The sequence below is a fragment of the Maylandia zebra genome, linkage group LG7 (assembly GCF_041146795.1).
Source record: "Maylandia zebra isolate NMK-2024a linkage group LG7, Mzebra_GT3a, whole genome shotgun sequence".
In the NCBI taxonomy this organism is placed as follows: Eukaryota; Metazoa; Chordata; class Actinopteri; order Cichliformes; family Cichlidae; genus Maylandia; species Maylandia zebra.
Genome location: NC_135173.1, coordinates 25,925,701 through 25,950,555, shown reverse-complemented (window position 1 = coordinate 25,950,555; position 24,855 = coordinate 25,925,701). Strand labels below are relative to the sequence as shown.

Genomic DNA, 24,855 nt, shown 5'->3' with positions numbered 1-24,855 from the left:
AGAAATTATGACTGAGTCAGTAAATAGAAAATTTGTCATTTAATGCAACATAATTGTGACTGAATTACAATTAATCTCATGGAAACAAATCACCAAACTGACAGACAGGATGTTTCATACAGGTATATATTACAATGTGCCTTGTTATATAATACAGTCAGGTTCTGTTTTTAATAAAAATAAGCACTGGAGGAGAAAGTGATACTTTTTTTAAATTTTATTGTAAATTGGACATTATGCAAATTACTTTTGCGACTGATGACTTGTTAATTAAGCTTGTTAAGTGGTCACAGAACTCCCTGCACTGAGTGAGAGTTCAGACGATATCAAGTCAAAAGGTAGCCAGGAGTGCTGCAAGCTGGAGAGCGCACACACAGGACAAAGGGTGAGGGGGAAGTACCAGAATGAGAGAACAAGAACATTGAGTGGCTGACAGTGGTGGCTGCTTGTGCCAAATATATCAGTCAATGAACACAAAACTTCTTTTTTTTGGGTGGTGGTGGGGGCACGAGGGGTGTGGGGTGGGGAGTTGTTCGTTTCAGCCATAGTAACTGACTTCCTCTGTAAATGCAGACAAAAATTCTCCCAGAAATGAATTTGTTTTCACCATTATTGCAAATTCTAACAGATTTTCCAAACAAAAAGGTGTGGTCTCACTGATGCAATACTTACTGCACACATGATATTTTATTTCATAAGGGTGTTTATGCAAACAAGTGTCCACCCTGTGTCCTATGACTCGCAAAGTTTCCTCAAGATAGATTTTCCCAAATACGAACACAAATTCAGTATACAGGAGAGTGTCTGTATAAAATCAAAACAGTCATCCAATGTGTCATGTGACGTCTGTGAGACCAAACCTTTCTTTGCCCCCGTTTTCTCTAATTGTTTGTACAAAGACGATACAACTATCCAGTCATGCAACATTTTTTTGGATGGGGATGGAGGGGCTGGGGGCGGGGAGTGGGGATCTGACTGTTATCTTTGCGGTTTTTAAGCATTCTGCATCTCTTTGCCGATCTTGTAGCTCAAGATCTTGTTCCAGTCGATCTTGGTACGTGTCACAGGAAGCTGGCGGCGTAAGGCTTTGAAGGTAGTGTCCGACATGGTCTGGTAATTCTCGTTGATGGCCGTCTACAAGGAATGAAATAAGGATGAAGACAGAGAGGGGACTGGATTAAAAAAAAAAAGATAATACTCAAATAAATCTAAATTTTCCCCAGGTCTGAAGAAGTCTGTGTGGTGTAGGAAAATGGAGTTTTATAACCACATTAGGGTATGTCAGAGTTTTCTCCAGGCCTTGTTGTGAAAGTCCAGCTTTCTCTAAAAAATGTCCAGCTTCATCCAAGTGACTCAGCTTTCTATTCATTGTCACTCTAAAACTTGACTTCCTGTGCTGCGAGTTTGCGAACGTGTAAAATGTTTTCATTATCTCCTGACTTGAGTAACACAAACTCCTCACAACTAAAAGTAACAGATTATCACACAAAACTAAAGCCAAACAACAAAAGATTTTAGTGTGGCAGTAAGTGCTGGAGTCATAACTGTAAAATGTTTCCATCATTTGTGAGGACTTCTGATCTAAGGTGAAAGTTCAGGTTCAACGAAATCTCCTGACATACCTGATAGTCATTCTCTGCAGCCTCCATGATCTTAACAAACTCCTTTGCAGTTGCAGCCTCATTCTGAAAACATGACATTCTTTTGAAGAGGGGAGAGGACAAGGCATCCAACAAAAAAGAAACTTTAAAACCTACACTGCAACTACAGAGCAGAAAACCTCCCCTGGTAGCTGGTACCAGGTCAAAACTTAATTACTAACATAAAATTACAAGTAATCACCCTAAATACATACAAATGTAAAAGTATGGGGAATGATCGTTGCAGCTTCTGCTTGGACTTCACAGAAATACTCACAGAAATTGACATGGACTCCTGAACCTCTTTGTGGCTCACCAGCTGGACATTTCCATCCTCATAGTAATGAACCTAGAAATACATATGGAAATATATAGTGTATTTCTAACCAAAATTTCTTCTGTGCCATGAAATGATTGGAGCTGTAAAAAAAAAAAAAATCAAAGAGCTGTGTGCCAACAAACAAATCTCACGAGGTCTAACAAACCACTCCCCCCCCCCCCCCCCCCCCAAAAAAAAAAAGGGGGGGGGGGAGTGAAGGAAACGACAACAAAAACCAAGAACACAAAATTTTAGTACTGAGCTTATGGGAAAAAGTAGACAAGGGTGCAACAGAAATTAACTGAACTTTGTGATAAATAAACAAAACACGGTAAAAAAAAAAAAGAGAAAAAAGAAAGAAAGATGACAAAGGAAGAAAAAAGAAACTGAATTTGATTAAAGTCTACATGCAAATGTTGTCAGTAAACGTGAGTTTGAGTATGCGTGCTGACATGCATAACACAACACAGTGTGTCCGTTTTACGTCAAAGATTGTTGTTCAGATAACATACCTGGATTTTCATGATTCCTGCCACTTGGGTGGTGGAGGGGGAGATGGTAAATTTCCATTCTGACCTCCAGCGTCCATTCCTAAACAACGAGAAGGAAAGATAAACACACTTCAGTCACTTTTACTTGACTCAGCTAACTGTCCAGTACATTGGCTCAACTGTCATCGCCTATACTGAAAAATAAACAGAAAAGGTATATGACTTTGTGTTTTTGGTCAACAACAGTGGCAATACAGATAGTAAGAAAGGTATTCACAGTATGAAGTATAGCATCACATTTAAAAACCAGTTAATGTGCGCCTTCATTTAAAGCAATGTAAGAGTTTCTTGAGTTAAGATGACATAGAAGAGTTTTGTTAAGATCCATAAAGATGTAACGTGTTACATCTTGTTCACAGAGTTGCTCTGTGTTATGTCAGTAAAAGCATTACTAATGATGGACCAACAGCTATTTACGTCAGTGAACCATCTCCTAATATGTAGTGAACAGACATGGAAATTAGTTTGGACACTCTACTGCCAATTTTCTTAATTTGACTAAAATTTGCATACTACATTGAAGTTCTGGCTTATTACAAAGTGCTCTGATCAAATATGCGGTCTTGAGGTCAGAACAGACCTCCCATCCAATTCGGCCAACTGGGTGACCCTTTGCAGGGTGAAAATCGCAGTGTCCAATTTTTCAATAAAACGCACTTCTATTTTAGTGTGGGGGTGCAAGCATTACAGAAGAGTGAAAAATGATATTTACAGATTTTGACAAATTTTTGAATCATTAAGTTCTAATATGTCTTTTTCATTAGATACAAAATCTCCATGTGAAAGTTTTGATCCTTTTCACTGTGATTTGCAAATCAAAAAATAAATAAATAAAATTTATTTCACTTTCAAACCATTACAGCAGTCACGTACAGTAGTTTTGGGATTACTACACCCAACACTTATAAGACCAATAAGACCCAGCAGCAAAGAGGATTGGTGCAGTTCTTATCCAATTAGATTAACCTGATCAAAATCAACAGAGTCTAACAGTCCAGAGTTATGTGCCAATTACTGCAATGTCCTTAAACACTTCAAGAAACATTTGAGGATTTCAATGGTTTTATTGTATTTAACATGTAGTTGTTGTTAAGGTTAAAAATCATCTGCCTAAATACTAGTATTGAAAAAAAAGATTCATCTGAAAGCAGAAAGGGAGGAGACACAAGAAATATCAGAAAATATAAGGGAGGGAAAATATCACACTAATGTTTTGACTGTTTTACACATACCAGAAGTTTTTTGGTTGAAACTGATGGCACTCAATGCACACGATGATAGTTTGATGTCCATCAATGGTTTTCGCATAAATCTGAAGTCAAAAGACAAAAAAAGACACTTTCAGATTTCACATGCAACTCAAGGCCACTTTCACTGCTCAACGTGTGCAGAATTGACACCACACGGTGGTTTTATAGTCAAAACTTAAATTATATACCTGCCCCTGTCATGGTACTTAGAGGATGTCATATATACACAACACATTTAATAAGTAGGACAACAGCTGTTTTGCAAAGTAAAAGACAGGCTTATCTAAATACTGGCCTGCTACTGCTTCCTGCTTGAAACTGATTAAATTTGACTGTACATGTTGTATTTGATCACTAATAACATTAGGCTACTTTTAGCTGCTAATTTGTTGCAAGGGATTAAAAAATAAAAATAAATAGATACCCTTCCTGTTCCAATCCCCAAGGGTTAAACGAATGTATAAAACAAAATATTAATCTTGAAATGCAAGTGGAAACAAAATGAAGGCCACTAAAGTTCTAATTTAATAGAAAACAGATCTCCGAATGAAGAGGATCACTATGCAAAGGCAAGAGATTTTGGTCCTAAAAGCTCTGGTTTATGTTTGTATTCTGAGCAGTTCTGTTGAATTGTGTGTGACTTTTAAATGTATCTGTTTTTATAAGCCTGTAGGAAAACACCAGAGAACAGTGAGCTTCAGTCCCAATTATCAGTCATCTATATTACACACAAGCCTCTGCTGTTAAGTTTAGAGCAATGTGTAATAGTTGTAACGTGTGTTTTGAACTCCAGAGTCAGATCCTGTGGGAGAACTCCCTCTTGCTTGATGTTTTCATAAACTAATAGCTTTAAACACACAATGAAAAAATGAACTTTCTGAGGTGAGCAGTTCAGTTATTCTGGTAACAGAGTGGGCTTGAACATACGGTGCAGACACCGCTCGGATAGTGCTCCTTGACATAGGCCCTGACAGCAGAGTCCAAGGCACTCCTCCAGCCTTCCAGGGAGCTGTCAACATCATGGGGCCGTGGGTCACTGGCCTCCTTCCTCAGGTGGTCAAACTTGAAGGAGATCTTATTCTTGGGGTCCAAGACCCTGCCATTCCCAAGATCACCATGCTCTGTGATTAAGACCTGAAATATAAAGCGGGGGGGTAAAGGAATGAGAAAGAGAGCTGTGGGAAGGCCAAGAAATAGAAAATGAAAGAGCACTGGAAAAATAAGTAAAACATGTAAGAAAGAAAAATTAATAAATAATCCGACAAGAACATGTATGGAAAGAGAACAGCACAATAAAGAAGTAGAGCTGTGGTAAATTATCTAAGGAGACAGGAGAGATGAAGAGGAAACAAAAGGATGAAAAGAGGAGGACGGAGAACAATAGGAACCACAGGCATCAGCCTGAACTTTCCATCTTCTGCCTTTCACCTCAACACTTAGCTCAGTTAGCTGGGCACCAGACAGGGGAATTTCAGCCCAGCATATGGGAACAGAGGGACATGATGACATCTTTACATAAGACAGTGCAATCATTACTAAAGCCAACACAGCCACATTCATTCAGCAGTGTTCAACCTTCACACAAATGCACAGCAAGCAAACAGTGACATTTAAATAAAAGTGGCTATGTGATCCTGTTTTGCAGGAACTAAAGGAGAAGATTCAGACTTGTTTGATCTTTCATCCAATTTTATTTGTCTCTTTTAATGCCAATGATACAATTATACTATGTTTTGCATCACTTAAACCATAATATATTTGGAGGCTACCATCTCTCTTCTAACCCTGAAGTCCAAGAAAAGTGTCACTTTTTTATTTCTGATGATAGTCTTGGCTGGATGAGCTAAAGAAACAGATCTCTATAAAACTGTGCTTTTACATTACAGGAACGTCACACTTGTGACTGCCTGGTCCACATGGAAAAAGTTTATGAACTGAGTCACTCATTCTTCTGATGTGCATCAACTATAGCAGTATCTAACTGTGCGTTGGAGCTATAAAGTGACTAATGCCAAAAGTAATAAAAGTCCTGTTCTTTAGCTTCTGTATTGCTACCATAACCTCAGGGTCAAAAAGCAAAGCATGAGCTCACCTGTTCTTCGTAGCCCTCGATTTTCACGGGGGTAAACTGGTCCAAGTTGTACTGTGCAAATGCACTACGGAGAGAGATACCAAGTTAGTTAGATCGCAAACACAGGAGTCCCGCCTTGCTGGTTATTAAAACTTTTCAATCTTAATATATGTTGATTAACTTGTAACTATTCAGCATGTCCAGGTCTAGAACTCTTAGATGTAAACTGAATGGTTTCTTCTTGCTGTTAACGTGTTGGACAGGGGAGAAATGGTCAGGTGTAAAAACCTAAGCAACTAAAACTAGTCTGGTCTGTGAATCTCAAGTTGTATTCCTCTTTCATCTTCAGTTGTTGCAATGCAAATCTGTATTTTCCGTCTAACATCTGAAATTTTTTAATTGTGGAAATAGCACAAGGGAAGACTTACTGCGCTGCACCTTCCCTGAGCAGATTGTCATTGTTGAGCAGCAATCGCACATCTAAGAGGAAAAATTGTCATATTATTATTATTAATGGTGGCAGAAGAGGAAAGAATACAGGAACAGCAGATCATCTCCATGACACGCACACAAACACTAAAGTCACAGCTGCCAGCAGTCAGTGTTTGCAGCATCTATGCCAGGGGAGTGAAGCAGACATGGTAAATTAGCTCAGTGGAAAAGGCTATAATCACATAGAGATGAAAGGGGGAAAAGTTGCAACAGGGGACTGTTTTTAGTGTGTGCATATGAGTGTGTGTGGCTGACAGGCTGTGATAAGCGGTAAACAGACAACCCCAAAGGCGTTCCTCTGAGGTGACGACATGTACCGGGCCAGGATGAGTCGTTAACAAAGCCAAGACACACATACACACTGTCTCGAGGGGCACTACTGTGACAGTGTGGTGTCAACTCTGGTGCTGCAGGGCGAGACACATTTTAAGCAAAACATCACAGTCTCAATTTAATTTCCTGGTGGCCATAAAATCCAAATAATGGATTCTATTTTAGGTCCTCTGTATTAACTGAAACCAAAACTATTTTAGTGTGAGAAACCTACACAAAGACACAAAACAGTGCTGCACTGACACAGTACTGTAATGTACATTAATGGTGTGTACATGACTTGCTCTCCAATGATGGTTGAACAGGTGGCCATGTATAGACTCCCTTTTGTACTATTTATTTCAATGTAGCCAGCTATACTGTATGTAAAAGGGTTAGGGCATACACAACAGAAACACAAATACAGCATTCTGTAACTCCTGAGCAGTTCACACTTCATTGATGCCTCCTGGCTCTGATGTTGACAAAAGCTGTCAGACTAAAAATAAAAACTTACTAAAACAAGTCTCTAATTGTTTACTTAGAACATAGTTGGCACGGCTTTAAACCATGTACCAAAGGCTGCTTTACGGTCTTGGAGCACCTGTGACCAAATCATTTCCTCTAGGACTGACAAAGTATTCCGATTTTTTTTGTATTTACACCAGGCAGTATTTTAAAAATGTCAGCACCGCTGACATTTTTGATATTTTTCCCAGCTAACCACAATTCCTCAAGAGGCGCTTGCTTTTTCCAGGGGGCCAGAGAATGAGAATATACGCTCAATGATTTGGCCACTTAAATAAAGGTGACTCATTACACCATCTGATGGTGCAAAATGGTATAATACCAAAGTACATCTAGGTTCTAACACAAGTTGAAGTTAATATCTCTTCAACAAAAGACACGGATGATAAAAAATGTAAACATTACCCATATAATTATTTATATCACATTTTCACTGTTTGCCTTTCATGTTTTCATTTCCCTCACTTTTACATTTAACAATAGTTTTTGTCAATACAGAGTTACTGGAAACTGTAACAAAACAGAATTTGCTGCAGACAGTCTCTTTATACATAAGTCAAGCTATTCAAATACACTTTTATGTATTTATGTTTGGTGATTGTAGACTCATACATTGCATTAAACTACAAGTTCTGAGCAATGTAATCATTGTTAATCTTATGAAAGAATATACAGAGGAACAAGAACAGAAAGCTCACCATTGAAAACTTCATTAAATTCTCCTGGTGGGGCGTGGATGACAAAGTTAGCCGCTATGCGCACCTAAAACCAAAGATAGAAGGCAGAGGTTACATGTCAGTGGTCTGATATAAACAGCAGAAATATCAGCGTGTTGCCTGCATTTTAAATAGGGGCTAAAATGTGACATTCATATTTAGCTCAAATTCACAGTGTAAACATGTGTACACAGTGCCACCAACAGAGGGTGTAACATGACTGTCTCACTGGTTTGGAGGGTGGAGTGAGGTTTTTCTGACATTTCAGTCTCCAGAATATCTGAGCAGCATCGAACAGTCTTTTTTTTTTTTAACCTCCTATACTTCTCTTCTTCTGCTATACCACAGCACTTCCTGTTTCCAGGTCACATGTCAAACTGACAGCCAGCTGACAGCCCCTCCCTCTCTTGCTTGCTTTACAACCATATAAGGAAATAAAAATGTGCTGAGCACTACTACACACACGGTCTCTTGCCCTACCCCTATACATTTCTACCTCACTCTATCATTGGCAGGGGACGGCAGCTCAGCCAGGTTCCCTCTCATCTCACAAGCTGGTATATCAGAGAAAGTGTGCATATGAGAGAGAATGTGTGTGCACGTGTGGGTCCTATGGGTTCTTATTAGTGAGTGTATATACACTACTGCTAGGCACTCACAGAGAGCAGCAGATTGATTTTTGCTAATGAGCAATGCTCAGAGAAAGGAAGGCACTTGGGAAACAACGTGTGTCTGTGTGTGTCTCTCTGTTATGCTGAGATCAAAGTTTATCTGCATTAGTCTAATCTGTCATGAGATCATCATGACCCAGTTACATTAAACAACAAAAAAATTCATGTGCATTTGAGCACATAACAGATAAACACAGTCTTTGCTAAACAGATGGCGGAAAACTGTTTGTGTGTGTTTATGACTTGAAATCCCTGCGGGAAGACTAATTTGCATTGGGTTTCCCTCATTACACTGGACGGCAGTGTAAACAGACTGCATCACACACACACACACACACACACACACACACACACACACACACACACACACACACACACACACACACACACACACACACACACACACACACACACACACACACACACACACACACACACACACTTTTTCTAAGAACCAGGTTTACATGTTATTTAGTCTAGTTATATCAGCTAAGTAGAAAAACAAAGCCATCACATATCCATGTTCTTAATTGTATTAAAATGCAGTCACTGTCATCTAAAACAGGAGCACTTACAGGGTGAAACATGTAAGCACTGGATATGCGTGCGATTAGTTAAACTGGATGTTTATTTGTTGCTGCCCTTGCTAATCAGCAAAAGAAATACCAGTCAGTTAAGCTAATTATTCATCCATTAAAGTACAAATCCAGTCAACTGCTGAGATGTCATAGGATCAGCAATGCATATAAGGCAAAAATTGCTTGTTATTCAAGACCAACAGGTGTTTTACCTCGAGACAGAATCATTTGCGCTACAAGGTTTGGAGGGGGATGAGTTGGGTTTCTTTAAAGCTGGAATTAGAGCTGAGCTGGACGCGTTTGTGGGGTTTCCAAAATATTTTAGGGAACTTAATTAAAAGAGCTGTCATGTTGCTGACTGGGCACTTATAATTTTAGCTACTGGACACTTCTCCTGTAGTTAAATCAGAATTGACCCAATTTTGAGTAGTAAATGTGTTTAGGGTGGATTTTTGATCTGCACTGCTGGAAGTACGACTATATTCACAGATTAATAATGAAAAAGCACACACACACACACACACACACACACATATTAATTACTACCAAAGACAATCTGTAAGCACATTAACTAGTTCAAATATCTGACATCAAACTGAACTCCTTTCAGCCTGATCTGGTTTCAATAAAGTCTATTAATAGTGCTTAAGTTCAGCAGGAGCTGTAATTACAGCTGGACATTAGATATACCATCTCAGTGTCAGAAAAATTGTTATTCTACATTATTTTCATGTGGTGTCTTGCAGTTTTACTGTAATGTGATACGGTAATATCCATAAATCTTTGTGAATGTGTTATTCATGGTGACACACGGGGGCCAGTGGGCTTCCCAGTACGCCACTGACAAGAAGCAGGGAACACACACACACACACACACACACACACACACCTGAATAGAAAACTATTTGAATATTTACTATAAAAACAGATTTCCAAGCACTCAACAGCTGAAACAGTACTTCAAGTAACACTGATTGCAGATAATTGAATCTTACTGTGTGAACTTAACACAATTAACTGTGAAGCACCTACAGCTAGTGAGAGGGATGGGGATGGTTTTACAATTAAATCATGCTAAAAACCACATTTTAAGGAAATGGAGATGAAAGTCTAAGACCAAGGGAGCATACTGTGGTTTAAAATGATTCACTAGCAGGAGAATGGAGACGCTCTATTAGTTTACAAGTAAAGGTATTGACTTTTAAAAGCTTGTTACATCACCTCTTTCTTCCTCCGAGTACCTCAAACTTGATTTACTATTGCACTGAGTCTCCACCACCCGAGCAACACTGCCTGCAGCGCATGTAGCAGAGCATCATCAAACATGCATAGCATGCAAGGCTCTGGTATGGTCACTAAGAGAATTTTTCAAGCTCAGTGCTGGCCTTTTGGGTTTATTTGGGTGGGGGGAAAACGTTGACATGGATACATTTTGTTCAGACAAGCAATAAGGATCTATTTATGAGTCATTTACCAAGTACCATGACAGATCACAATCATTTAAGAGCAGTTTAGCATGGTGGGTGATCTTCAAAGAACCACTGCATAGTTCCCAGTAAATGTTGACTACTACTTTTGCTTGAAATGCCCAACTCTACTACATACCAAACTTGAAACTGATTCTGCTTCTGAAATCAAACAAACAGTACCACAAACATAACCTCTTCAGGGCTCTAGAGTGCGACCAATTTGGTCGCATTTGCGACCAAATTTTTCAGTGGTGCGACTAAAAAAAAAAAATTTGGTTGCACCTGTGCGACCAACTGTTCGGGTAGCAAAAAAAAAAAAATCTGCAACCTTCCCTTTGGTCAACAACAGACACACATTATGCCCCTATCGTGGACTAAACCAATCAGAGATAGTAAGGGGCGGGACCTCTCTGATTGGCCGTGGTCCAGTTGAAAGTGCAGGTGGAAGTGGGAGGTGAGTAGCTTGAATAAAGCGATATCAATTCGTTAAATCCTGAATCGACTTTTAAATATAACTGTGTTTGGCCAGAAACGCCAGATTCTCAGATTAAAGCTCACAAAACCATTTCAACAACAACCAAACAGCAAATGAGAGCAGGTACACGGACTCCACACAAAGACGTAAACACAGAGCGGACCGACGCATCAGAATCAACTTTGTCTTTCTCGGGCGGCCCGTAGACGGACACGCTGTCGGAGCTCGGCGATTCTGCGTCGGGTCCGCTGTGATTACGTCTTTTTGCGCTGATTCTGAGCTGCAGGTTTTGTCTCTCTCCAACCAAAATTCGCCGAGCCAGCAGCAAAAGAAGCGGCAAACTGCGCTTCACATTTGATCAATGTCGTCATGAATTTTGCTGTTTTGCTTCCACGACTATTAAAATCACACTCCATGCACAGCTAGCTCTCTCTCTATACTTCAAGAACAGTTTCCCGTCTCCAATTTCTGTTTTCTGTATTATTCATTCGCTTATTACCCACCAGTCTACCGTTGTTTACAGCGCTGTCGGCTGCTGTCTCTTTCTTTTCTTTTTTTCACTTAAATGACCTCGGACAAGAAAGCCTATTTTTTCTGTTGTTCAATACTGAAGAAATTTAAACTTTATATGCAGAACATTGTAGAATATTTTTAAGGTTATCTGCTATAAAAAGCCAGACCAGGAAAATCTCCTTCATGTTTTTCTGTGTTTTATTCTCAGTTACTTTCACACAAAGGCACCTGCTGTGATGTTCACAATTCTGATGAAGTCAGTACTGATAAATGATCAGAATTATAATATTTTTGACTGAGGCTAAGTTGAATCGAATCGGGACTTTGAAAACCAGAATCGAATGGATTATAGAAATCAGTGATGATACCCAGCCCTAGTGAGCAGCCTAGGCACGACAGAGGTGGATGTAGCTGTAATAGGAAAAGAACTATTGCTAACTTTTCTGTTAAGTTAAGGCCTGATCCTTCTGAAATTCATAGCCAGTGCTCTGACACGGTGTCATCAATCTTTGAATGCTGAAAAAGCACAGTGTATCCAGAAAAACACATTATATTATATAAATTATTATAAAATTTGTGTTTAAAAAGTTAGGCATACCGGTACGCCCATGGCAAAAAGTTAGTCTAGAGCCCTGCTCTTTGATCGAGGTAATTACGTATTGTAATTACCTTACACTTAACATTGCGTCAACAATAAAATTTTGTTGTAGACGCAATGTTAAGTGTTCTCTCAGTGCATTACACCGGGGCACAGATATGCTGGGACACTTTAGGGCTCTGAGACCTATTTTCATCATTGAGCACTGACTGCTACTGTGCCACAATGGGCAGCACTCAAGTAAAAAAAATCTCTACAGGGAATTATATTAACAACTCCCAGGCATTAGTGCATGAACTCTGATACACTGCTGTGCAACTAGTTGAATTCATGCTAATTTATTGTATACCTTGTGCATATCTTGGCTTGGGGTATTCTGCTTATACCAAGTAACGTCAGGCTCAACTTAAATGCTGGTTTCCTTATTTTATTGTAAAATAAAATATAGCAATTAAATATTAGGGGTGCAACGATACACAAAATTCACGGTTCGGTTCGGTTCGATACTTTGGTGTCACGGTTCGATATTTTTTCGATACAAAAAAATGTTCATGCCTTTTTAATTTGTCATTTATTAAAATTATAAATATATATTTTAACTCAAAAGTACAGTTTTTAAATTTAACCCTAACCCTTGTGCGCGTTTTTTATTTTGACAGCGAATGCGCACCTGCGGACCACTTATGTGCAGCCCTGGTTATTTAGCTCGTCATATTGCAGCCACAGAAATTCTTTTGTCCATGAAACCATAAAGCTGCACTTTCTTTTTGCCTTATAGTCTCATTTGTCATAACTTCTCCGTTTTGTGGTAAGCTTTTCTTTGGCTGTCACTTCTTCACCCCGGCCTGTCTTATTTGGCTCAGCAGAACTAAAATATATATACTGCTGCTTTTACACACGGACTCACATAAGCTCAGCGATTCTCTGCGCGATCAACCTCTCACATGTTTAAGCTTGCTGCGGGAGATTTCACTTGTCATGTTTGCATAGTAAGCTAACGATTAATAAGACGATGTCAGAGGAATTGGTGCACAAATTATCATCACTCACAGATCAGTGCTGTCGCTCTCTATACACAGTTCGCACGATTGCAAAGTGAAAGCAAAAAAACAAGCGCAAATTCAAACGCGACTTCAATATGTCACATATTGACAGTGGCTCACCGATGCCAATGACATAATTACCCAGCTACATTTCTGAAAGAATGCAAAAGCATTGACATATATTTTTCCTACAATAGCCCGACGGGCAGGGAAGAGAAAGATTTTGGTAGCCCGACTGAAAAAAATCACTAGCTCCGGGACGTCGGGCTAGCGATATTGCAAGCCCTGTATCTGATTGAGGAATCACTCATCTTTGGAAAAGAGAGTTTATTACAGAGAAATGTCTCTTTCCAAAATAAAAGCTATACTATCCGCTTCTTCTGGGCTATATTCTCAGCAGCATAAGGAGAATCATGTGCTAACAGCTGTCTAAATGACTCGGCTAAAGTTAGTGGCATGCTTGCTTTTTTTTGTCTGCTTCCACTTGTCTTTGCACTAGGATGATGTCGGCGTAAATGTGCAGTCATATTCGTTGTGTTCCCACTAGTGCTTTCAGGTTAATCTCGTTGAAATGACCTTAACGCCACAACACGGCAAATCTCCGTTAACGAGCTACCGCCGATCGCCCCGTGCATGGGGCTAGACGGCCAACACGTTAACGAGCTAACTGCGCTAACACACTAGTTCCCACCCATGTAATTAAGCATTGCGTGGCACATCCAACATACTGTTTTACTTTAGTCCATGACTCGCTTACCTTCAGGGTCATACGTCACATGAAAACAAAAATAATTCCAAACGCCAGATCTGAATGAGAGTGGGGGAGGTCCATCTTGCAAGTAGAGCTTAACTTCTGTCTTGCTAGCTTGCCCTGCGCTCTTCCTTCTGACGATGCTGTCTGTGTTGAGCGCTCAGTGGATCTGCGCTCGACAGTGCAGCCTAGGCGGAGTAGTCGAACACAGATTCACTGAGCGCTCAACACAGACAGCATCGTCAGAAGGAAAGTTGATAAAATAAATTACAAATGTTGTATTGTTCGATACATATGCGTACCGAACCGAAAGCACTGTATCGAACGGTTCAATATCGATACGAATATCGTTGCACCCCTATTAAATATGTCTAATAATATAAATGTAATGATTTATTAGTAGAATAATAAGTGACAGACACAAGATAAATAAAATAATTGATAAAGTATATGGGTGTTGTTTATCTAATTTCTTTGCACCAGTGACAGTCATACTGCAAACTGTTGTCATTCACAGTTGCACCTGAACCAAGGTTCTTGTAGATTGTACCCTATTTAATGTCTGTGACCAGACACAATAAGTTAAAATAAATGAGTTTCCAAGTAGAGGGAAAAGCCAAAGCACCATCTACTCTGAGCTTAAGTCATATCAATGCATTTCACAACAGTTTCTGATTAAGTGAAATACTTATGCAAGCATTAAAAAAGAAAAAAAAACTGTTAGTGTAAGAGGTGTGAAATACAAATGCGGTCGCTCTGCTTTGACCCAACTCTGTGCTACATTAGCTAAACCACTAGCTGCTGCATGGTGACATAAACTCAAACAACACAGAACTGAAAATAAATAGATCAGCCCATTACCACAGATACCCGTTCCATCTTTTTGAGTTAAATAAATGTTGGATCAGTGCATCCCTATTATTACATATCTCCACAGCTTAGGATAAATCACTTTCTAATTCATATCCAACTTTTTAATGCTTACTGCAGTTAAAAGAAAAAAGCAGCAAGATTGGATCACAGTCTGATTACAACCCAAACTTTTTTTCAGTGCAAAAAAGGGCTTTTTAAAATACTCCTTAACAGTTTTATCACTTATCTTTCTAATGGCTCTTAGAGGGTGCAGCATGAGAAGCTGTTGTACAGGCACAAGCTAACCAAAAAGCTGGAACAATAATACTGGAGCTTCTCATACACACAAAGAATGAGGAGCACAGGCACCCCCTGTGGTGTGGGATTCTTGTGTCTTTGTACTCTCTTGGTCCAGACACCAGCTGGTGTCCTTTCTTTCAACTTGCTCACTGTATATTCATCCTCATAATACCACCCAACAACCCCGCTTTTTTACAACAGACACTCTCATCCTGCACCCTCTTAGTAAGAGCCTTTTCTTTAATCCCAAATGACACCCACTAACATTGAAACCACACTTGTCCTAATCATTATCACGCAATTCCAGATGCATTAAACTAATGACAATAACATAGAAAAGCAGGAATAAACTGTGGCAATATATTTACCAATGCCTTTTTTAAGCTCTACAGTGTCCGTGAATTTGATTCCCTTACTTGGCATGCAGCCATTTCAATATCCCAGATTTAAAAGGAAAAGAAATCTGTGGCGCTTTAAATGCTACAGAACAGACAACCCAATCTGTCAGGGGCAAATGCTGGGGGCCTGGATGATCAAAATTTATGGATAATGAGAACACAGCAGGATGCAAGAAAGATGAGGTAGCCGCAGGCTAAACAGAAATGTCCCACTGCTGATCAAAATAAGAAGGTGGTGGCTGGTCGACACAAGATTAGGCTGAACCAACAAGACCTAACATCTGTGATGATGGAGATAAATACTATCAGAGGCAGACAGGCAAGAGATTATGACTTTTTAAAGTAATTATGATGTATGTGAATTATGAACTATGTGCTCTCTTTTTCATATCTGTCACCTGCTCTAGTCCTTTTGTTCAGGGTTACACTACTGACTTTCATTCATTCACATTCATTGCATTACAAGAAATGCAGTTTTAAAAAAATCTTAGTTAACTCTTAATCCATTAAATTTGAAAACAATGAAATCATTTTTTTATCTCCACTAATGAATGTGAAAGTTTTCCTTTCTTCCCACTGGTGCCTTTCACAGCATTTCTTTGGACTTCATCCATCACCTGTGCTAGAAAATTGCAACCCTGATGGCAAACTAAAAGTGTACATCATTAAAGGCATCTACACCCTCACTTTTTTTCTTTTTTCTTTCCTTTATAAAAAAAATACAGTGGGGCAAAAAAGTATTTAGTCAGCCACCGATTGTGCAAGTTCCCCCACCTAAAATGATGACAGAGGTAATTTGCACCAGAGGTACACTTCAACTGTGAGAGACAGAATGTGAAAAAAAAAAAATCCATGAATTCACATGGTAGGATTTGTAAAGAATTTATTCGTAAATTAGGGTGGAAAATAAGTATTTGGTCACCTCAAACAAGGAAGATCTCTGGCTCTCACAGACCTGTAACGTCTTCTGTAAGAAGCTTTTCTGTCCCCTACCTGTATGAATGGCACCTGTTTGAACTCATCATCTGTATAAAAGACACCTGTCCACAGCCTCAAACAGTCAGACTCCAAACTCCGCCATGGCCAAGACCAAAGAGCTTTCGAAGGACACCAGGAAAAGTATTGTAGACCTGCACCAGACTGGGAAGAGTGAATCTACAATAGGCAAGCAGCTTGGTGTGAAAAAATCAACTGTGGGAGCAATCATCAGAAAATGGAAGACATACAAGACCACTGATAATCTCCCTCAATCTGGGGCTCCACGCAAGATCTCATCCCGTGGGGTCAAAATGATCATGAGAACGGTGAGCAAAGATCCCAGAACCACACGGGGGGACCTGGTGAATGACCTGCAGAGAGCTGGGACCAAAGTAACAAAGGTCACCATCAGTAACACACTACGACGGCAGGGAATCAAATCCCGCAGTGCCAAACGTGTTCCGCTGCTGAAGCCAGTGCATGTCCAGGCCCGTCTGAAGTTTGCCAGAGAGCACATGGATGATACAGCAGAGGATTGGGAGAATGTCATGTGGTCAGATGAAACCAAAGTAGAACTTTTTGGTATAAACTCAACTCGTCGTGTTTGGAGGAAGAAGAATACTGAGTTGCATCCCAAGAACACCATACCTACTGTGAAGCATGGGGGTGGAAACATCATGCTATGGGGCTGTTTTTCTGCCAAGGGGACAGGACGACTGATCCGTGTTAAGGACAGAATGAATGGGGCCATGTATCGTGAGATTTTGAGCCAAAACCTCCTTCCATCAGTGAGAACTTTGAAGATGAAACGAGGCTGGGTCTTCCAACATGACAATGATCCAAAACACACCGCCCGGGCAACAAAGGAGTGGCTCCGTAAGAAGCATTTGAAAGTCCTGGAGTGGCCTAGCCAGTCTCCAGACCTCAACCCCATAGAAAATCTGTGGCGGGAGTTGAAAGTCCGTGTTGCTCGGCGACAGCCCCAAAACATCACTGCTCTCGAGAAGATCTGCATGGAGGAATGGGCCAAAATACCAGCTACTGTGTGTGCAAACCTGGTAAAGACCTATAGTAAACGTTTGACCTCTGTTATTGCCAACAAAGGTTATGTTACAAAGTATTGAGTTGTATTTTTGTTATTGACCAAATACTTATTTTCCACCCTGATTTACGAATAAATTCTTTACAAATCCTACCATGTGGATTCATGGATTTTTTTTTCACATTCTGTCTCTCACAGTTGAAGTGTACCTCTGGTGCAAATTACTGACCTCTGTCATCATTTTAGGTGGGGGAACTTGCACAATCGGTGGCTGACTAAATACTTTTTTGCCCCACTGTACATATGATGAATACTATGGCAAGAAGCAAATTTCTGGTCGCAGTTAGCGAGTAAACCTTTAACTGTACTAATAGTGAATAGGCAGCTTTGTCTACTGCAGATTATGTCACCTTTGCTCACAACAGGAATAGGATCATTTTACTCCAAGTAGCCAACTATGTGACACATTTAGTACCAGCAGCTTGCATTACAACTTCCAGACAGCAGACCTACCAGGGTAAAGCTACTCCTTTCTGTATAGCTGCCTTAACCAGTTTGATGTGAGACAACGGTATAAATGTGAAGCCACACAACTATACATGAGTTCTCTTTCCACATCTCCACATTCATTCTGCTACAGCCACATACAGACAGGACTCCTGAATTTGTCTGTTAAAAATGGAAAAACCACCAAGTTCTGGCCGTTAGTTATGTATTCCCCATGGTCTAAGACAGCTGTTCAAAGCCAAGCTCAGGGACACATCTGGGACTGTTGGGACTTTCAAATGAAATGAAGGGTGATTTATTTTCACTCTTAGTTTATTGATGATAATGACCTTATTTAAGGTTTCTTTATAGCTCTTTTTACTCAAGTTTGGAAAAACAAAAGAACAAACAAACAACAACAAGAACAAAAAAAACCCAAATGAGTTACTGTGATCTCAAGAGAAAATCTGAGTAATGCATCTCCCAGAAGAGGAAGAACTCTGCAAGCATCTTGTTCTCTGTAATTTATTGTAAAATGTAAATTACTGTAATATCTAAATATTTTCTGACACAGTTTTTTCTGCCATTCTAATCTTTATTGAGATCCAGCCAGACAAATGCCCCCCCCCCCCCCAAAAAAAAAAAAAAAAAAAAAAATCACAACAGGCTTTATCCTATACACAGGATTTGGTGCATAATTTTAACCATAATGGCTTTCTGCACCGTCACAACATGGATCATTTACACTGATGCCCCAGGTAGGAATCAAGCAACTATCCTTTTTCTGTCTTCCCTGACAATTAAACATGTTAACTTTACCTAACTTTACCATTTATCAGCCATGACAGTCCAGTTCTCTTGTTACACAAAATCGAAACTAATTCTGCTTTAAAATGTTTCATTCGATTTTTGTGGTGCTCCTTTCACATTTATGGTCGCATCACCATCAAAACATAAATCTGCATTGTTATTCATCCTCTATGGCTCCCATCAGTCTGGATCATCATTCTGCTTCAAGGAGTGCTGTGTCCCTTTAGTGGGCAAAAGGGGGAACTATAACATTTGCTTAGCTTCTTTGTTTGCTTTTGCTCACCAGCACGGGTGCGTCATGTGTACTTGCTGACAACTGAAACACTTGTAAACCTCAAAAAAAAAAAACAAAAAAAACAAAAAAAACACCAACAGCTATTTTCACAGTGTATAAAGCTATTTCTTCCCAACTTACAAGAGGAAGAACTAAATACCGAAACTCAAAAATGCTGAAACTACCATGTGATGCTTTCAACTATTGAGTGATTGTATCCGATTAATACTTCCAGTTACTCCTCAACTCTAACCCCCAAAAATTCAGCTGGTCCCAGCTTCTCAAGTGTACTGATCTGCTTTCCATTATCATATTTTAATAGAAACTGAATATCTTGGACTACTAATTGAACAAAAAAGGGTCAATGAACAAAATATAATAAAAACTTTGCAACCCTATATAAATGGCATTCGACAGTACTGCCTCAGCTGTGAAGTTTGTCACAGCCGATTATACAGCTTAATTCTCTTTCTTGAAACAGGAACCAAAGCACCGAAAGTCAGACTACTCTTACAAATATCTTTTCCATTTACCATAGTCCTACGACAAAGTCAAGGTAAGTACATGTTATTAGGTAAACGGGTTGGCTGGCCTGTGAATTAATTTACTGTGTACTAGATCGTCATCCTAACTGCTGTTAAAAAATAAAAATAATAATATGTCGAACAACTTGATTGGCTGGCCACATGGGTCCCCAACAGCACAAATCACTTGAGAAAAAAACATGATAACTAATTTTTTTTCTTATCTTTTCTTTTGAAACCAGTGTTTATAGCAACAACTTTATAACAGCAAAACCTACCGCATGCACAAAGGAGTCTAACATGTAAAGCTTCAGTCACCAATTGTTTTGTTAATTCAAACTATTAATTTGAAAAATAAACCTGCTAATAATTCATACTGTTATTAAAGATTAAGCACTATATGAAAGTAATTAAATGAGCTTTTTTCCTGTACTGATAGAAGTCTGATTTACTAGCCAGGGGTTGAGTGAGGATGTTGTGTTGAGCAATAAGCAAAACCATAAAGTTGACTGATCATAGAGTTGACTGCTTTTTTTTTTAACACTTAAGACACCCAGACACTTAAACTCAGGCAACAGAACTGACTGCTAACAGATTGTGCAACAACAGTTTCCTGTAATACTGTGTGTTCTTTCTGTACTGATATCAGGAAGCTTGCAGGCTGGTGCCCAAATGACTCAAGAAGTCTCACAGCAGTGCTTGGTAACTGTGGAAGAGATGACTCTTCTTGCTGTTAAATCATTTACAAATGGCAGAGTCTCTTTATTAATTTTCAAACAGGGAGCTCCAGCTTTTTTCCTTTTTCTTTTTTATGAATACCAAAATGAGGCTAACGGCCACAACACAAGCAGGACAGAAATTCTTCAATCTCCAGGGAGACATTTAACAAGTATTTTCCCAGAGCAAAACTCCAAATTCTTTACTGTATATGACAAAGTTCCAGACCTATCAAAAATAATACTGCAACTCCTTCCACCACAACTTAAAACAGTCATCTCACTAACATCACATCAGAGTAAGTGCGGAGTCCCACAAAAGCAAATAGGGAGATTTCTCACTTAAGAGTTTGGAAAGTACCATTGGTTGTCACTTTTACTCACTGTTAGAGTTTCTGGCAGGTCACCAACACTCACGTGGATGAGTTGCTTTTATTCAACAAATCATGACTGGACAGTAAAAGGGATATACACACTAAATCATAAATTATAGAAACTATTCCCCACTGTCACTGTGTCAAGCAGAAGAAAATGTTCATTTCCTCCCTCAAGTTTTTTTCCCCTCAGTGTTTTACAAAACAGGGCTAAGGGCCCAGAGCAGATGGCTGACTGCTCGGAGCGAATGCACCGGAGACGGCCCTTTAAAGTACACTACGATTTTAATGGAACGCACCCACCATGAATAGATGCATAATGCATCTTGGCCTCATACCACTTGTATTCGGAGAAGGAAATGAGCAATTTCCCCCCAGGTAAACACTGCATAACACTGGTTTCGTGTCTGGTGTCACTACCAGTCAGCCTGGCATGAAGCCAATCATCATTCTTTCAGCTCTGCAAAAATCAAACTGTCTGGTCAAAATATGAAAGTGGCTTAACAATTGTCAAAACCAGTGTGGTTACAAGATTAAAGGAGCTCCCATCCTCTTCGCAAAACCAAAATCCAATGCTGTCAATGAGTTTACCACAGCTTCATGTTGTGTGAACACACCTGAAAAAAAAACAAACATTTCGGGTGGTCCTGAAATGTAATGTAGTACATGGCCAAAGAAAAAGAAAAACAAAACAAAACCATACAGTCACTTATAAATTCGAAGCTTGGTTAATGGCAGATGCTTGTGAGTTGTAAAGTGTAACACATTTATACAAATGCAGCTGCTAAATTGCTAAAAAGAACTCTGGAAACTTTTATAGTTTGATGTGGAACAGGGCAAAATGAAACAAACCCTTCTTCTGTTCTTACTCTGAACAGTGTGTTACGTAACTCACAGGATGGAAACAGAAGAGTTATTAAAGATTTATTTTTAATGGCTAACTGCGATATTAACAAGGTTAATGGGAAGAACTACATGTTTATGAGGAGAGCCTTAACACAGGTTACCAGTTACACATTTATATACACCGTTCTGTATGTTAACCTCCAACTATGGCTTCTTCGTACTATCTATTCATTGCTGAGGCATTTATGCATTTAAATCGTGAAGTCCGGCAAGTAAATAAACACTAGAAACAATGTTAAATACATTTTAAATGTTTACAATAAACATTTGCAAACTTTTATAGTTTAATACCTTACAATATAATAAATAAATTATAAGGCTGACAATTAATTAATAAATACCCTGCATAAAAGTTGCCATATTAATTTGCTCGTCGCTAACTGCTGACTTTGTTAACAAAGCCTATAATGAATATAGCGACGAAAAAATGCATTTAGCAGTCCAACAAGGATTCGTGCAAACCCCTTAGCTGAGGCACACGTCCTGTCAGCTATGCATGTCCTCTTATAAGGAAATGAGAAAAACCTGCAGCACTCTTGCATGGGCGTCACTGGTGTAAATCCTGCTTAAATTATGAGTCAGTTTTCTGCTACAGTTTTAGAAACAACACTGGTTGCTATGAGGCTTTCACAGCGGTAGAAACAGACTTTCAAACGACAGGACAGAATATAAAAGCAGTTTTTAATTTCTAGCATATCCTTCAGGGGATCTCGTAGTTCCCTCACCTTTCTCTGCTACTTCTTAGAGGGGCGAGAGTTATCAAACTAGCTAGACTATAGCATACGGTTGCTGATTTTACAGTTTGCTCTTCATAAAATGACCCGGCACTCTACCGCTTCCAATATTTTAACTTCTAAAGACAGAAAAGGGGCACCCAACAGGCGAAAGGGCGTGTTAGTAAGTCTGGCTGTCTGTTAGCAGGCTGCGGCTATGCTACCCTAACTAACCTAGCTAGCGGATCCATGGTGCATGAAAACTTCCATAACACAAGTAAGCAGAGACCCGTGAGTGAAATGGCATGTCCACCGGGTGAAAAGAGAACGGGTGGTGAGCATAGGTGAGTGTATAAGACGTTCACGGTTCCTATTTTGAGTCAGGACCGTACAAGGAGCCTCCGTTTGAAATTCGCAAATGAGCGGAAGTTGAGCTAAAAATAAGAGCAGAAGCAGCAGAGGTTGTGCTGAGGCCTGGGTTTTCCCCAAATTTCATAATGCCGGTCGACGCCAGGATGCACCGAGAGCCAGGACCATATGCAACTCAGATTTTGGATGTTACCGTTTCACGCTGTGAGGTTTAACCTAGAATTAAATCGGCATCTTACCTTTTCCTCGTCGGATAGCTGCTCCTCATGATCCGCCATCTTTTCTTCCGGCACCACCAGCTTGTCAGAGCCCAGTGACGTCACGGGATGGGTGGTTCCCACGTCGGTTCGGTTTTGATTGATGCTCCGTCGAAGTTTGCTGTACTGACTGTGAAAGAGGAAGCTCCAAGCCACTGCTTAGTTCAGTGGTTAATTCCAAAAAAGGTTTCAACTCAGAGTGAACTAATTCACTATCAATTTGCAAACGTACTCTACATAACTTTTAAATTATATGATATTTGCAATATTTTTACTACTCATTCAAATAATACATACTGTTTCTGGGGATCAATAGCATATTCAAGTTTTTAATGCTGTAGAGTGAGTATATCTGAGGCTCTTTTCAGCAACCACACCACCAAGGTCTCCACCTTGACCCACAAAGGACTAGACCCCAATAGGAGTAATTCATTGGGGCAGAATCCAGCCGAGTCCCATGGTCGACATAACCATCATCTTCCCCGGGCCTGAGTGGAGGGTGGGATTCCTGGCATCCTCATCTGGGAAAGGGTTTTGGGGTCCTGGTTCTCATCACATTTGGCTAGTTATCACATAGCATGGCCCAGAGTAGAACTGCTGCTCATCCACAGTGAAAGGAGCCAGCTGACAGAGTTTGGGCATCAGGACTACTGTTTCAGGTACAGTATATCCAGATGGGAGACACAGGGGACCTCGTGTCTCTCAGCTTACCTGGCAAAACCTCTCTCTCCCCCAAGAAGAGCTGGAGGTAGCTTGCTGGGCATCTCTGCTCATACTATTGCCTCTGCAACAGCATGAGCAGAGATGATAAGTGGCAGAACATGGATGGATGGATATTTGCTTTATATTTGCAGAAGCCAGTAAATATTAAGTTGTATTAAAAGAACATATTTGAGAACATATTTGTGTTTTTTTCATGTACACAGAGGACTAATTTCTTTAGTGGGCAAAAAACCCGGTAACAGAGAGGGAAGGACTCTGCTTGTAACTGTGGGACTGTGGAGTTCAGCCTTAATATTACAGTTTAAGGTAAACTAATAATGTTGATGATTACACCGATTTAGAAATCCCCAATGATTACAAAGAGATTCTGTCACACTGTGTATGCTGCACATTTCCCCACTAGATGGTGTGCTAACACTGTTCTTTAAAGTTTACAAAGTCGCTCTCTGAATCATCTGCTTGCACATGGAACGCAAACAAAGATAATGTTACTTATTACAGAACCCCCAGGGAAACACAGGCAGGGTCTGAAAGTGACAGAAACACAGAGGTCTGTTTAATGTTACTACGGAAACTTGAATCATTCTTATATCATTTGGTTGCTTAAATAATTGAGTGTACTCGTCAAACAATAGAAACCTTTATAAATTCGTCTTTGTGTTTTCTTTTAGTCACTGAAGTCTTGATCATTGAATCTTCCCATTCTATGTAATAATTTATTTGGGACCACACAAACCTACTACCAGTGTGAGGTTTTTTAAGGACAGTAATAACTTAGACATCCTCTGTAATTAACCCGAGCAGTCATTACCAAATTGGGGGAAAGAAAGATCACATTAGCATCACCATAAGAACAAGATGTGACCATGAAATAAATAGTTTACCTTGTGGGGACATTATTTTGGTGCCCAGATGGAAACAGAGTAAAAATGACTCTCATCAACAGAATGTAATCATACATTCATCTGCGCACACACACACACACACACACACACACACACACACACACACACACACACACACACACACTTAAACATATGGATGCCATTTGTATCAAGAAATAAGATGTACAACATCTGGCAGTTGTGGGGAAGTTATTACTTTTAAATTATAAAGCTTCAACCTGTTAGCAATTCATCGAGTCAGTATTTTTGGA

At 39.7% G+C, this 24,855-nt stretch overlaps 1 protein-coding gene across 1 annotated transcript; it reads right to left on the bottom strand.

The window, feature by feature from the left end:
* Positions 1-24: 24 nt before the first annotated feature.
* LOC101465284 (capping actin protein of muscle Z-line subunit alpha 2) lies at positions 25-23,107 on the bottom strand. The gene is made up of 10 exons (XM_004556313.4): positions 22,959-23,107; positions 7,862-7,925; positions 6,260-6,311; positions 5,853-5,916; positions 4,688-4,894; positions 3,743-3,822; positions 2,472-2,550; positions 1,918-1,989; positions 1,623-1,685; positions 25-1,134 (listed from the first exon to the last, which is right to left on the bottom strand). The coding sequence occupies exons 1-10, from the start codon at positions 22,995-22,997 to the stop codon at positions 994-996; spliced, it is 861 nt and encodes a 286-aa protein (XP_004556370.1). The 5' UTR covers positions 22,998-23,107; the 3' UTR covers positions 25-993.
* Positions 23,108-24,855: the final 1,748 nt, after the last annotated feature.

Excerpts from the sequence above, each read along its gene's own strand:
- LOC101465284 (XM_004556313.4), bottom strand. The coding sequence starts at position 22,997 with ATGGCGGATCATGAGGAGCAGCTATCCGACGAGGAAAAG. Across the intron at positions 7,926-22,958 it reads AGCTATCCGACGAGGAAAAG|GTGCGCATAGCGGCTAACTT; the intron begins GTAAGATGCCGA and ends CTTTGGTTTTAG. Across the intron at positions 1,686-1,917 it reads AGGAGTCCATGTCAATTTCT|AATGAGGCTGCAACTGCAAA; the intron begins GTGAGTATTTCT and ends TCATGTTTTCAG.